The 14,438-nt window shown below is 40.8% G+C and overlaps 1 protein-coding gene across 1 annotated transcript; it reads left to right on the top strand.

Annotated features, from left to right (window-relative positions):
• The first annotated feature begins 6,986 nt into the window (after positions 1-6,986).
• LOC140944594 (uncharacterized) lies at positions 6,987-9,473 on the top strand. Its single transcript, XM_073393713.1, has 5 exons — positions 6,987-7,067; positions 7,694-7,756; positions 7,851-7,922; positions 8,145-8,214; positions 8,589-9,473. Exons 1-5 carry the CDS (start codon positions 6,987-6,989, stop codon positions 8,918-8,920), a joined length of 618 nt encoding a protein of 205 aa, XP_073249814.1. The 3' UTR covers positions 8,921-9,473.
• The last annotated feature ends 4,965 nt before the right edge of the window (positions 9,474-14,438 follow it).

Here is a 14,438-nt window from a genome sequence, read left to right as displayed (position 1 = left end):
GTGGCTACGTCGAAGATGACGTCACAATGATATTCAATGGAAAATTTTAAATGAGGTAGAAATGGTTGGTTTTCCACTTGGCAAAATTAAAATGAGATGGCGACAAGGGGCTCTTTGTAAAGTGACAAATTTGACGAAAATGGCGAATCCCCTAACGAAGTAGTAATGCTCCACTCACTCTTGAAGATGGCTGACCAAAATTTTTTTTGTTTAACATTGAGTTCATCAAATCTTGCAAAAAAATTGATGAACCATTGCGTACACTGTGTAAATCGAGCTGAAACTGTGCATGGAACCTTGCGTTTCCACTATTTATCTCACCTATTGTATGGAATATGTGTGAAAATCTTCATTATGAATCGGTTTATTTCAAAGGGTTACACATCGAGCAAGAATATTATTGACCGACAATAAACAGAACGGGGGCAGCTGTAGTTTCAACTATTACTAGTTACTGAAGAGTGATGTCATAGAGTGGTTTTACTTAACTTGTGAAACAGACTAATCTCAAATAGCCAGTAAGAAAACAAAAGAAGACAATGGAATTAGTGAATAACAGTGCGCAGTAGTCTACTACCTGTTTCACGGGTTAAATAAACTGACAACAGGGTGAACAATCAATATATATATATATATAAAAAAGTAAAGAATATTCATATCAGTATAGATTGGAACGAATAATACGTTTGGTTAACAAAGTAAAAAAATTAATCTTGCTTAATCAAAGTCGATTTAGAGTACAGAGATCATACGGATAACGAAATTTCATGTGTCTTCGTCTGCTTTTATAGTGCTTATGCGGTAGTGAAAACCAGGCTTTATTGATGATCCCTCTTTCCCCCTTACTCACTCAAAATGAAGCAGGAAGCTAATATTAAATTGTACTCCTTCTAACCAAACAAACAACCACCAATCCACTATAAAAGTTGCGGAGATATATGCCGTTTGAAGGTGCATTAATTTTTGTATTTGTAACATCCGCATACTTGTGTTATAAACGTGAGATGGCAGAAAGCCAGAAAGCCAAGAGTGATATTGACGTTGTTGAAAGCAGACGGGAGTTAAATACAGTTGCTGATAATTCGGTTGTTTCTGAAAGAGTTGCTACATTAAAGAAATCGAAAACTGTGTAGCAGTTTTGTCTCGATTTGTCCCGAAACTAGAACAATGCAGGCCCTGTTTGTATTGCGATTTGATCACCCCGAAAAAGTGGATAAATCCATTGTTTAATCATATAATCCATACCTCGGGTTCAAAAATAACCTTAGATGAGCAGTGTTGTCAAACAGCTGATGTACAGCCTGTATGTATTAATTTAAAGAGGACAGACGGAAAATTACTGTAGCTCGAAATATCTAAAAGTCTAAAAAATTAAAAAATCTAAAAGCCTTAACTGTTCGTCAGTAGGATCCCAGCATATCTCACCAGTTGAGATATATAAACACCATAGGCCGGTTTGGTGTGGATGTATCTGTCCATATGCGGAAAATTCACGAGAAAGTCATTTCTTTTATTGTAGATGCCGTACATGGAAAAGTGAGTTGTGGTCACCGAGCTTGATCCTTGCGTCGAGGTAACACACTTCAGATGTTGATGTGTCCTTTAGTTCTAATTCCGAAGGGTAAATTGTTCTAACTTATATTTGTTTGGTTCATACCGCTGGCGCGGTATTCACTCTTTTTGGACTGTAGTAAAGAAACGCTTCGGATAATATGATCCAAAGAATCCACATCATCCGTTTTTGGATTTTAGAAAAGGAACGAAATATCCGTTTTCGGATTTAAAATACGCGTTTGAATTTTAGGAAAGAAATGCACCCAAAGTTTCTCTGTGCATGTATCTAAACTTGATCTTAAGAGAGTGTCTGCGAAATCGGCTCGGAATGGAATAAACTGTTCAGTATCCCTCTAGCGAGTCTCCAGCTGCACCAGCAAATGCCTTTGCTGATTTCTTTACCAACAAAATCATAAGAATCGGAGATGAGCTAACACCTTTGTCTTCAACATTTTATTCTATTGATTTAAACCAAACGCGCGATGGGTACTGAGTTCACCTTCTTCGCTTCAGTTACTGACAACAACAAAATCTTTATTCTTACATTAAATATACAAATATCACACCACCTGCAAATAGCAAGGCTAATCGAGGCAGGTGGTGTGTAGACGGCTTAAGATTTATTACGAATAGTTGAAGTGAAAAAGTACCATATTTATAATAAAAAAGGTCAGTCACACCTTTTGCCATTTTGGCCAAATTTTCACAGAGCTACAAAAGTTGCGTCCGCACTGTACGCACACATGCGCACAATCCAATAATCCACAATAATGAGCTTGCTAATGAAATAAAGAAGATCGCGTTAAAATCAAGTGACATCGATCCAGTTTCAGCTTCTGTCCGAAATTACTATTTTGACGAACACCTCTATACCATAACAAGCTATAACATTTGAGGATCGTTAACCTATCACTATCTAGTAGAGCCAAGTCAGCTAGATTAAAGTCTGCTGCTGTGGGACGACCCCGCTTGAAGAAACCGTTCCTTGTCCACGGACGGTATTCGAGTTTTCGTCCCATTTCAAATCTGAAATTGGTTTCAAAAAGTATCTTGAAACGACTGTAGCCATTCATCTTAGTGACTTCATTCATAATATGAATGAGCTGTTTTAATCTGCTTATAAGGCAAATCACAGTATGGAAACTGCCGCTAAAAGTATAAAATGCCTCGTTGCGTGCTTTAGATGGTCATTGTGTTAAAGTTAAGGAAATATTCCAGTTTTGGACAACACTTTTACCTTAAGTTTGAGGCCATTCTGAGCCCCTTGTGTTAAACTTCATTAAGGATTATATTTGTTCTAATGCAAATTGGGCGTCCATGACTCTTTTTCGAAAACAGTATGCGCACGCTACAATTGCCTGTATTCCTGTCGTTCCATTGTCCTTAGGCCTCCGGGTCAGCGGCTTGTCGCCTGCAAAGAACCTGGGGTCTAGTATCGCTGGTCACGATAGGTTGAGATGACGCTTTCGACGGGAATGGAAAGTTGAAGAAAAAACCTTCATGCTTCCAGTTTTCGACAAGCCAACTCATGGGGGATTATCTTTTTACTTAATCATGGACTACGTGGCGGGCGGTATTAAAAGGAAATGACTCCGGAATGATTTTGGCTTCAAAATGATATCAGCTCACGATCCGACCCAGTCATTCCGGGTTGTAAGCACTCAAGAAAAAGGAAGATAGAAGAAGGTTGAGACCCTTTTTTGATTTATCAAAGCGTCTTTCATACTTATTGAATAAAAATTTTGAATATTTTGATGATTTCAGGGAACGTCCTTAATGTTGCTTTTGGACACTGGTAACAAGACGGAAGGTAAAAATGTAAAATTCCCTTGTTTGTTTAGAAAGGTAGAAACAGAAAGCTCAAATAAGGCTGGTGAGATTCCATGCTAAAGTATTTTTGTTATTTGGGTTGTTTTTGGCCGTTATTGTTAGGCTCAAAAATGCGATTTTCTATTTTAAAATCAATTGCAGACGCTGAAAGAAAACGATCCCGTAACGTGAACGCAATTCGTGTCCTATGAATATAAATGAATTGAATTAGATTGTTTTGTTCCATAATTGTGAGGAGCCAACTAACATTTTCAAAATTGTGGGTCTGCTTCTCAAAGGCCCTTCTCAAATGTTACTTAAGTTTCACCGTTTCACCGCTCTTTTAATGAGAGGAAGACATGCATCTGACGCGAGAGTATGATTCGAGCGCGGTTCTTCATAAAATCATTAAAAAAGGTTAAACCTAGAATTAATTTGAACAAAATTTTAAACTGTCCACTAGAGATTAAATAATATTGTCGAGCCTTTATCCAGTAAACCTAGGAAGTAAATTACAAGAATGTGGCCATCCTAGAGGACAGGTGGGGGCGGGGGGGGGGAGGAAGGAACCTACGTATGTCCGTAGTCTAAATTTCATAACCCGTAATTTCGCGTATGCAAGGGAAGCCATTAGTCTGCTGCACAGCCTCCCTAAGGAGGAGCGTTGCGTGACGACACTAAAAACGGCTGTGTGGCAGACTTGGGAGGCCAAGTAGCCTTGTCGGTATTTTCCTATTGTGTTTGTGAAGAATTGTAACGAAAACGTGTCGGGTAAATATGCAAAAATGATTTGTTTGCCTTGTGGATAATCCTATTACACGGAAAGAACAATGCCAGAAGTATTAAATGATAAAAATGAAACATTACTTTGGACAATACTATGTTCATTAATAGCGTATTGAATGCAATTTGAGGTTTCCTTCTAAGCCCCAAATTGCATCACAAAGTAACAATTCCAATTCATTCTGTAACAGGAATCGAAAGAAACCTGTCCCGTTTCAATGTAAATAAAGTATGTCGGTTTAGCTTGTTTTTCCGCTTTAGAAAATCTCGATGTTCCAACATTAAATCAATTTTAAATTTGTCTTTAGGTTTTCGTCAGTTTTTGTTAGATAGTGGAGTTCATCTTCGCTGAGTCTCGAGCGTTTTGCGCCGACAAAGATGGCCCAGGCTGCACAGTATATTAAAGTGCGTATTTGACTTTGTATTTCTAGCCCAGTCTTATGAGGAAAAAAAGTGCCATTTGTATGGGGAAAAATGAAACATTCAGACCCAATAGTCCGTGTTAGTTTTGACTCTAAGCAATCAAGCCCAAAAAAAAAGGCATAACAACTTCTATTTCTGCCGGAGAGAAAAATAATAAATAAATGAAATGAAATAACTATAAATTAGGAACTAAATAAACTTTCATTATTTTATGGTAATTTGTTACAAATGAAGGTAACCGATGACAAAGCGTTACAAATATTGTCTTCTTTTTAAACGCTTTCTCCATCGTAAAGTTTCGCAGGTTTAGGTTCGAAAGTCCAGCAATAGAATTAGAAAATGAGTTATTCTATTCCTTTAATGAATAAAGCGCTCGTTGGAAAATAGCTTAATAGTACGCAGTCTGCTTTTATGTAACTGGCTTACGAAGAGAGATTCACTCAATATAGTTCCCAAAACACTAATCAGTGACTAATGGCGAAAAATGTGGGAACAATAGCTTCACTTATCGCAGTGTGTGTTTTTGGTTGCCTTTTTGTGTAGTTTGGCCTTATAGTTCGTGTTTTCTTTTATCGAATTATATAATTTCTGCCTCACTGTTTGGTAGCCGGAGACTCGCCTACTCTAGAGAAACAGCACAAAATCAAACATTGATCACAACCGGGGTAAAAATTACTACTGAAAGATTAAGTAATGCTTTTATAAAAAATTACACCTGTGATTTCATAATTGATAATTAATCCTGAAACAAGCCCATTTACACCACCATGCAAAGGGAGTTTCTTCTCAACCATCGTTAGAAAGATAGAAGCTATCGTTTTACGAATATCATCTTTCATTGACTGCTTACTTCGGAAGCCACAAAATGAATAAAACAAAACAAAGATATTGCAATTTAGTAACATTTCCATTATGCTGTGAAAACGCTGTTGAAATTTTGACTATAAAAGAGGTTAAAATATAGGATATTAAAGAATTAAGTTTAAATCATGGGTTTAAGCAAATCAAGGAAGAGCTCAAGTAAAAAAGGGTGTTAAAAACAGCTAGGGGCACCCAACGGCAATTTTCGGAAAATATCTGTTCGGAAGACGATTTGAGATCTACAATTTTCGGAACATTTGTTGTAAAATTTCTTGCTTGCATGCCTCTCCTAGGATTTTCGAACATCTACAAAATGGTATAATTACCCATTTTTAACGTATTTTTACGCTAAAAAAGGCCACCTAGAATTTTCGGGAGCCTTTTCCTGGCTGAAATTTTCGAAAAGGTAAGTTTTGATCCCTATACTTTTCGGATCACTAGACTTTCAGCTAGGAAATCCGAACAGATGAAAAGTTGTTAGGGGATAAAAATACGCCTACATCCACTGTTTAAATACCAAAATACGTTCAACAATGCTATGTTAACTGGTTTTGAGCTATATCCTCGTTGGGTGCCCCTGTTAAAAAGATCTAAATACATGTAGCTAAAAAGTATGGGCTACTGATCGTTTTAAAGTATTTAAGACCCATGCAGCCTCTCTATACCAAAGCTGATAGAGGACCATTTTTCTCAAAAAAGCAGCGTCCAAATTAATAGGACCATTGAATTTAGTTTCATAATTTACGACGAATGTTTTGACCTCTAAAACGATCAAAGATTAAAAATCAAGTTAAATCTTCAAGTTTGTTATCAGTATCACAAGGAAAGCGTACGAAAAAATACTGAAGTCAACTTATTACATGTCAATTTAATCATGGATTCGATCATCCGTGTTATGGTGAAATAGACAGATGAAGGAATCTGTTTTCAGTCTTTTTTTGTATAGATTCAAAACTCAACCTAACGACTAGCGTCGCCAAATAGAAGGTAAGTGTGAAATATGTCATGTACGTACGTAAAAAGTTATACCGATTAAACCAGAGCTAATATTTGATCTATTACAATGTAGAACTTCCTTACGTATAAATTTATTGCAGATGGGAGTGTTCACAGACGAAGAAGGACACGTTTGCAAATTGATACAAAATACACTGGACGTACTCATCTCAGCACGCGAAAAAAAGAAGTAAAAATCGTGCTATCTAGGTTTTGGACCTGCTACAATTAGACCGAAAGTATAAGGCCTCAGCTTCCCTAATAACACTTCTAGTTTAGGCTTGGACCTAAAAACAGTTGTTATCGACGGAAGTAACTGAAAGTGAAGACTCATGATAAAATTCTGAAACATGAACGAAATTCAAGTCCTGTTATATGAATAATAAATGAACGCCTCGTCATAAGTTATTGCATCATTCCTTGGTGAAAAGTTCTTGTTTTTCTACTTCGTCTGGAAAGTAAATAAACAAAATTAGATAGTATGAATCACCAGTCTACAGTCCGCGGCTTCATTCTCTAATCACTTTTCACAGGGTTAATATCCAAGAGCTGTCAAGATCATGAAGTTCGTGGTTATCATTGTCGCGTCAGTTTGTGCCAACTTGTATTTCTGTACGGCAGGAAATACTTCAGGAAATCAAGTAAGATGATCCACCATTCTCTAATTTTTCTCAACTTAATTCTCTTATTTTATGATTAAAAGTGTCATTAAAGCGGTTTTCTATTACTTACACCCGGGACTTGCATCCGGGTTGAAGTTAAAGTAAGAGTACGAGCAAAGAGTGTTTTGACTGAGTGTTATGGAGGCCATGAAGAAACTGTGTTCTTTTTAAGCCTTTGTGGCGGGTTTTCTGTAGTCCGTGTGGTAGTATTTGCTTACCCTTTAATTTCTATAGATAAAAAAAATTGATCGCACGCCCAAAGCGTGATCCCAAAATATTTTAGAGTTGATCAGTTTACTTCGAGGAGCGTTGCATGACGACACTAAAAACGGCTGTGTAGCAGACTACACGCGCAGATGATTGGAATAAATTTCTGATTTTTTAGTCCCATAGCATAATCTGTTAACAAAGAGCAAATTTTTGCACCAACCTTCTCACAATCTGTTTCTCATCTGTTGGACCACTTTTACATTTTTCCTAACGTAAAAATTGGTACATTGAAGGAAATCCACAGAACTGAAGCGAATCCATGGGGATTACAAGAAGGTTTCCGAAATCCTATTGAAATAAACTCCTTCATTTTTCTCTTTTTCCTTAATTAACAGAAAATTTGCGCTGATTCTAAGCAGCCAATCACCGTCAACGTTTTCGGAAAAGGAAGCCAAAAGGTAACATACAACCAAACTATACTTATAATACAGACTGTAGTTTTAAAAAATGCTGCGTTATCCGCATAACTTGTCATGTGTCATGTATTTTTAGGGTGAAAAAGGCTCGAAAGGAGACACGGGAACCAATGGGGACAAAGGAAGTCCTTGCCAATGCTCCTTACAGGTAAAAACAACAGTTTAAAAATGAACATTTATGTCCGATTGTCGTGAGTCACCAGTGGCGGATCCAGGGGAGGGGCCCTGGGGGCTTTGGTCCTCTCTCCCTCATTTTCGACCAAAATGAGGCCCGAAGATAACGACTTCCTTACTTTCGGACCTAAAAATCACTTTTCTGTAATTACAATCGTACGCGCAGCACTAATAGATATTGTTCTTTCTTTTGCAGAATCCTAACAAGCCATCTGCTCACATCGTTGCTGCAAGAAAATATTATGTTTCCTACAAAGCCGGCCAAAGTATTGCTTTCCTTACCATTTTCTACACCTTTTCCCCAACACTAAATTTTTATACACAATCACATAGAGTCAGCCAATGCTCAAAAGAACATCGAATCAGCCTGTTTAGATTACCTCTCGTGTAATGTGATGTTATACACTGTAGATTTAATATATGAAAAGGTAACAGCTCATTGTTACAAACGAGGACACAGATCATAAAAAAATTAACTGTAATTTGAGGATTACTAACCGAAATTAATTAGCCCAATTTTTTCTTTTGAAGTAGACTGCCGCATTTATATATAGTAAAAATCATTCCTGGACCAAAACATAACGATGCACGCTAGTAAGAAACGCGCAGTATTCACACCAATTCTCCTTTTACTCTACAGTATTAAAAGACTGGTCTGTCAGTGACCCGTACAGCCATCTTGCAGGCGGCATGAAGTACCAGGATGGAAAACTGACTGTGCCTACTACTGGACGGTACTATATCTACGTGCAGGCGTACTATCGTAGTAAAGGAAGGATCTCTGTTCATGTAAACGGCAAACGCGTGGCCCTGGTCCATTTCCCCTGGCCGGGAAACGGTGACACTGTCACCTCGTTCACGGCCAGTGTTTTCAACCTGAAAACTGGTGACGTTATCACGTTTGCTTTGGAATACAACTGCATAATTTACATGCAGAGCCAGTGCACCTACTTTGGCGCGTATTTGATTTAAAAATCTGATTAAGGTCACGTGACAAATGCATCATAATCTCGGAAACGAAGATACAATATTTATGTTAAAAACGTGCAAGATTGAACATGACAATTTTGCCAGCTTCCAATTAAATTAAGAGCTTTAGTCGCTGCGGTAGCTGTACAACAACCTTAGCAAATAAAGATATACTTAAGGTTATTAAGGCTCGGTTACTTTGCTAGCATAACACTGTTTATCAGGAGACATTTGTAATGGATATTTTAATGCTGAAATAAATACAACAATGGAGCTAAAGCTGTATGCATCATTGAGGAAAACCAGAAGCTCGTGAGTTTCTGGTAAAACTAAAACAAAAAGAAAGGTGTTGGGAGGGACTGTCTCGAATTCTTTTCCTTTAATTTTAATTTGTTCAGGGTTTTAAAACTCAGCTTTGCAGGATAGTCACTTAAAAGCTACTCGTAAAATGAGCCAATTTATACGATTTGAGGTTTTCCTTGTTAGTAAAATTTGGAGAAGTTACAAGAAGACTAAAAGTCTTCTTCTAATCATTGTACTTAAATTAACTAAATATTCAGTTTTGAAAAATGCTTTTAACTTTAGGTTTGAGACCACTGTGTTTAACCTCGTAAGGGCTAGAGTTTGTTCTTCTGCGATGTGGAACGTCTTGACTTTTTTTACGAGTAGATATGCGCACGCAATAAAGGTTTTTTTTGCCATTTGTTAGAAAGTAAAGACACAAAAGAAATATTTCACCACATAATGAAAAAAAACTAACATTAAAGCAATGACTTAGGGTCAAGGTACAGTCTCAGTCAACATTGTTGGGACGCTTTACTGTCCTCTCGCCTGTTGGTGTACAGGGTGAACATATAATAAACTAAGATAAACAACACTGGAAGGGAGAGGATACAGACAAAAGAAAAACGTTCAGTGGAGGTGCCTCAACTAATTCTGTTTGAGACTGTAGTCTCGGAACCTGCTACAATTTGAATCGACAAAAAAAAGGTCATACATTTAATAATTGGTGCCAAATGAAATAAGGGTGCTAAATATAATTAAACTCATCGCTAATAATGAAGTTGAGAGCAGGTGCCTTAAAGGTTAGTAGGGGGCCAAATGCAATAAGCAGAGAGGAGGTATCCATGGCAACCCTGGAAGCGGGAACCACCCCAAGAGCAGCCACTAACCGGCACCGTCACACTGAATAAATTCAGTGGAGATACTTACCTAAGAAAATACTTACCTCAGAAAATACTTACCAAACCACCAGGCAGGGGGGGGGGGGAGGAGAGGGAGCAAGAATCCGCAATGATTCGCAAGTAGGCAAACATTGATCCGCGACGATCAGTAAGCAAAGCTACAATGCAAGGCAACACTAGCAAAAGGGTACACAAGAAGCCCTGCAATTCCCCGCGGGCCGCCCCGTAGGTCACATACTGAAGAGGGAGAGGACCGCTAGCCAGCTCGCTCGAGTTTAACTTTCCCTAAATGATATTTAGCCACATTTAAACTCATCGCTAATGATGAGCTTGGGAGCAGGTGCCTTAAAGGTTTGTAGGGGGCCAAATGCAATAAGCAGAGAGGAGGTATCCATGGCAACCCTGGAAGCGGGAACCACCCAAAGAAACCCGTCTCCAGGTGCTTGGAGAACGAAGGGACCCGTCAACAGGGTGACCTGGTACCTCCCATCACCCAAACAGATCCCCAAGCACCAAACAACTCCCCCAGCTGCGCAAATTACGAAGGCACTAATCTAGCTGATCCGCCAGCTGATATAGGCAAGTTGACAAATGACAGATGGCTGCCAAGAAAGCTACCCAGGGAAGTAGTGAGGACTGTGCCGTGAAGGGATTCTGCATGGAACTGTGGAACTTACTGAAGCCAGTTTTTTCGAGAGTGCAGCTAACGAGTCAGCTAGTGTCCTAATACAAAGCTGATAAGCGTTGTTGGGCCAATGGCCCATTGATTCAGAATCCCACTGCGAGCAGCGACAGTGGCAGCTCCAATACGAAAGCTAGGGGAGAAGGAATTGCCCGGTATCTGAGCTGAAGTTATGATCTGCCTAAGCCAATCTGTAATAGTGCGGGTGAGAGGCTGCCATTCGCAAACAAAAAACAAGGGGCCAGAAGAATACCCCCTAGAAGCAGGAAATGTCATCATAGCGTGCACTACAGAGAGAGGATGCCTGTCAAGGGCAACGTGAATGAAAAGAGCCTTTCCGGGACGGGTCTGTCTTGGAGCCCTTGATTCGTATGCGCAAGGACGATGCGGCCGATGAAGAATCCACTGCAAAGTCCTGGACACTAAAGTGGAGGGATGACGAGTAGCTAGATAGGTCAGGTACCATGAACTCAGACGCGCGCGGGAAGCCTAAGTACCCCAGAAACGAGCTGCCCAGAACATCTGATGATCTGGAGGGCCAAGATCCAAAGTCTACGAGATAACTAGCATCAACTAATCTCATTCTTAATAAGCAGCCGCATGGACGAAGGAGTACCCTGACAGCGCTTGATGCCATGAAAGTCCCTCTGCAGGCGGAGACAATCTGCAAGCAGATGTGAGCATCCCTGATCCATGTGGAGAGCTCTAAAGCCTGATAAATTAACCTTAAATTAACCTGGAGAGTCCTGGCCAGAAACATAATAATTAGACAAAGCGTCGATTAGTCCATTAAGCATGGAGACCTTGATGGCTACAAGTTGCCAAGCTGTCGGCAGAAGGAAATGAATTTCGCTTGGGTTGACGCATAGGAATGCCGAATCAAGGGAGCCAGATCACGAGTACGAAAGGAGTAGCACTACTGTTCTAAATCAGGGAAGTCAAGTCTGTAAGCAGGACGAAAGGAATCCACATCGAAGTTGGACAAGGCTGAATATTTGGAGCCAGCTGCCTGGATTCCTGTCAACGACAATGAGAGAGAGCATCAGCACTCTGATTCGTAACGCCTTGCACGTGTTGGGAGAAGCTATAACGTACAACTGCGAGCAGCAAAATGCGAAGCAACCGCATTAAGCAGGGAACTTCAGAAGAACATTCCATAGCCCAGTGATCCAGCTGCATCCAAAGGAACTGCCACATCAGCTTTAGGGAGCAAGCCTGGAAGGAGCCAAAAAAACTAACCCCATTCCACTGTGACAAGAACTGATGCTACCAAAGCAAGTCCAGATGAAACTCCCTGTTGAGGCAAGTCAGGTGATCCTTCTTGTGGAAGCAGCTCAAAAGGTCGATCATGCAATGTAGGAAGGCTCTGCCTGGCCACACCACATTGGCAGCATGATGTAGACGGCCAATGGGAAACTCTAGTTTGCGTCTGTTGCACCACCTACGCGGAAGCCACGAGCTTATCAGGTCCTGCAAGGCCGATAGTTTGTCTGCTGGCAAGTGGGCAGCTTGATTAATAGAATCAAGTTCAATTTCCAATACTACAAGCACCGTTGCAGGGCCCTCACACTTCTCAAATGGAGAGCTAGGCCTGGCCATTTGCAAACTGCTAGCGCGGTACTCATGTTGTGCACACAGTGTGGGGGGGGGGGGGGGGGGGAGACACAAAGCGCCCTCGCGAAAGATAATTGACAATTTAGTCATGTGGCGTCGCCCGGAACACTCGAGGATCGTAAGCAGAGTCATTTGGCTTTGGTCAGAACTCTTTCTTTCTATCGGTTTGGTATCCGCACTTGCCTAGCAACAGTCATGACAGCGTCCCAATTGAGCTCAGCAGCGTGAGGTCATTGTAAGCAGGCTGCACCGCTGCAATTTTGCTTCTGTCATAAATCTTTCTTTCTTTTGGTTTGGTATCCAAGGTTGCCTAGCAACGATGTGGCGACTACGCTCCAACCGACTGATTTTTTCGCCCGTTTTGGCCGTCAAGAAATGATCCTGGCTAGAAATATTGACTGCAGAAGTACTTTCCGGAAAAAACATTGAAGCAATTTGGGCCAGTAGCTTCAAAATAAGAGCGAAAATCGAGATAAAAGAGCATTTTTCAGTGCATCTCACTTCGCAGACGAGTTTGTGTATGTCGCCTGATATGGTTCTCCAGAGTGTTTTGTTCAGTTTGGCTTTTTACCGTCGAAACCTCGTCTTTTTTTTTTGAAATCTAGCTTGGAATTCAATTTACACCGTGGACAACCCAAGAGTATCGGTGTCCTGGTTTCCTCGTCGATAGGTCAAAGTTTCTGCTCTGTACTGCGGCCAAGGAACAATAATTTGCATGCGAATTGTACTGTCGTGGTGGTTGTATTTTTTTTTTTTTTTTTTTTACATATGGTCGCCGACATAATGCTAAATATGCTTTCTAATACACTTTTAAAATAACACCATACAATATGTAAAACAGCAGAAAAATAAGAGAAAGAACAAAGCAAGGACCTTCATGATGATGTTGGAAGTGGGTCGTCCAACCAGTTCCTAACCCCGCCCGACAGGGCTTTACTTGAGGGACGCTACTAAAACATCGAGTTTCGCGAGGGTAATTGCGAGATACACATTTCTAATCTAAATAATGACGCAATGCAATTGGGTTAAAAAAGCAAGGGGTAGAACGCTTGGACATCAAAAGCTTACCAGTCTCAAATTTGTTGCAGCTGCATGCTTGCTGGAGGCCCGATCGTACGCTAACCACACCCGGCCGGTGAACTGGCCATAGGTCCGCAAGATCAACAGCTAATAAAGTAAGAGATCCTTCCAGCAGTGGGGAAAAATGACGTCAGCACGAGATAATACACTGAAAAGGCCTCTAGCCAACCGCCAATATCGTGCATACGCGGTTTTGGCTTTTTAGACGCTCGGGGCGAAGTAGCAACGGGCGATACTGGCGGCGAAAAAGTTGACATAAAGAAGGGGCAACAAAGTTTAGCCTACCTTGCAATTGGTTAACCGATCCGATGCTGGTAGCAGAAATTGGTGGGAAACCAAGACTAGACGTAGCCAGATCCAACGCTTGAGAATGCAAACGAACGTCGTGGGAACGCCCCCGGCCACACTTGAGGCTGCCGGAACGCTCGTTGTAGATGTAGTTTGTTCGGCTGAAAGCGCTTATTTAACGGCGCGACCACGGAGGTGCGGCCAAAAAGGCAAAGGACGGCACGTCCGGAACGCTAGCCAGATGCGATGGGCTCCCAAACATCGTTCACAGAAGAAGGAGGAACTTCTGGGATGGCACCCGTTGTCAAAGTGGGCAGTCGTGAATCCAGCGGCAAAAACCGGCCGCAAGGCTGTTGTTTGTGTTACGTAGAGACATGCTGCGAGTAAAAACGGTGTGTAACGGCGAAGACGGCAAGAATCCGCGATGATTCGCAAGTAGGCAAACATTGATCCGCTGCGATCAGCAAGAATCGGCAATGATTGGCAGGTAGGCAAGAATTGATCCGCTACGATCAGTAAGCAACAGCGAAGACGGCAAGGATCCGCAATGATTCGCGAGTAGGCAAATATTGATCCGCAACGATCAGCAAGAATCCGCAATGATTCGCAAGTAGGCAAACATTGATCCGCTACAATCAGTAAGCAAAGCTACAATGCAAGGCAACACTAGCAA

Source organism: Porites lutea, chromosome 7 (genome assembly GCF_958299795.1).
Source record: "Porites lutea chromosome 7, jaPorLute2.1, whole genome shotgun sequence".
NCBI lineage: Eukaryota > Metazoa > Cnidaria > Anthozoa > Scleractinia > Poritidae > Porites > Porites lutea.
Note: the sequence above shows the minus strand (reverse complement) of the source record. Positions and strands in the feature narration are given on the sequence as shown.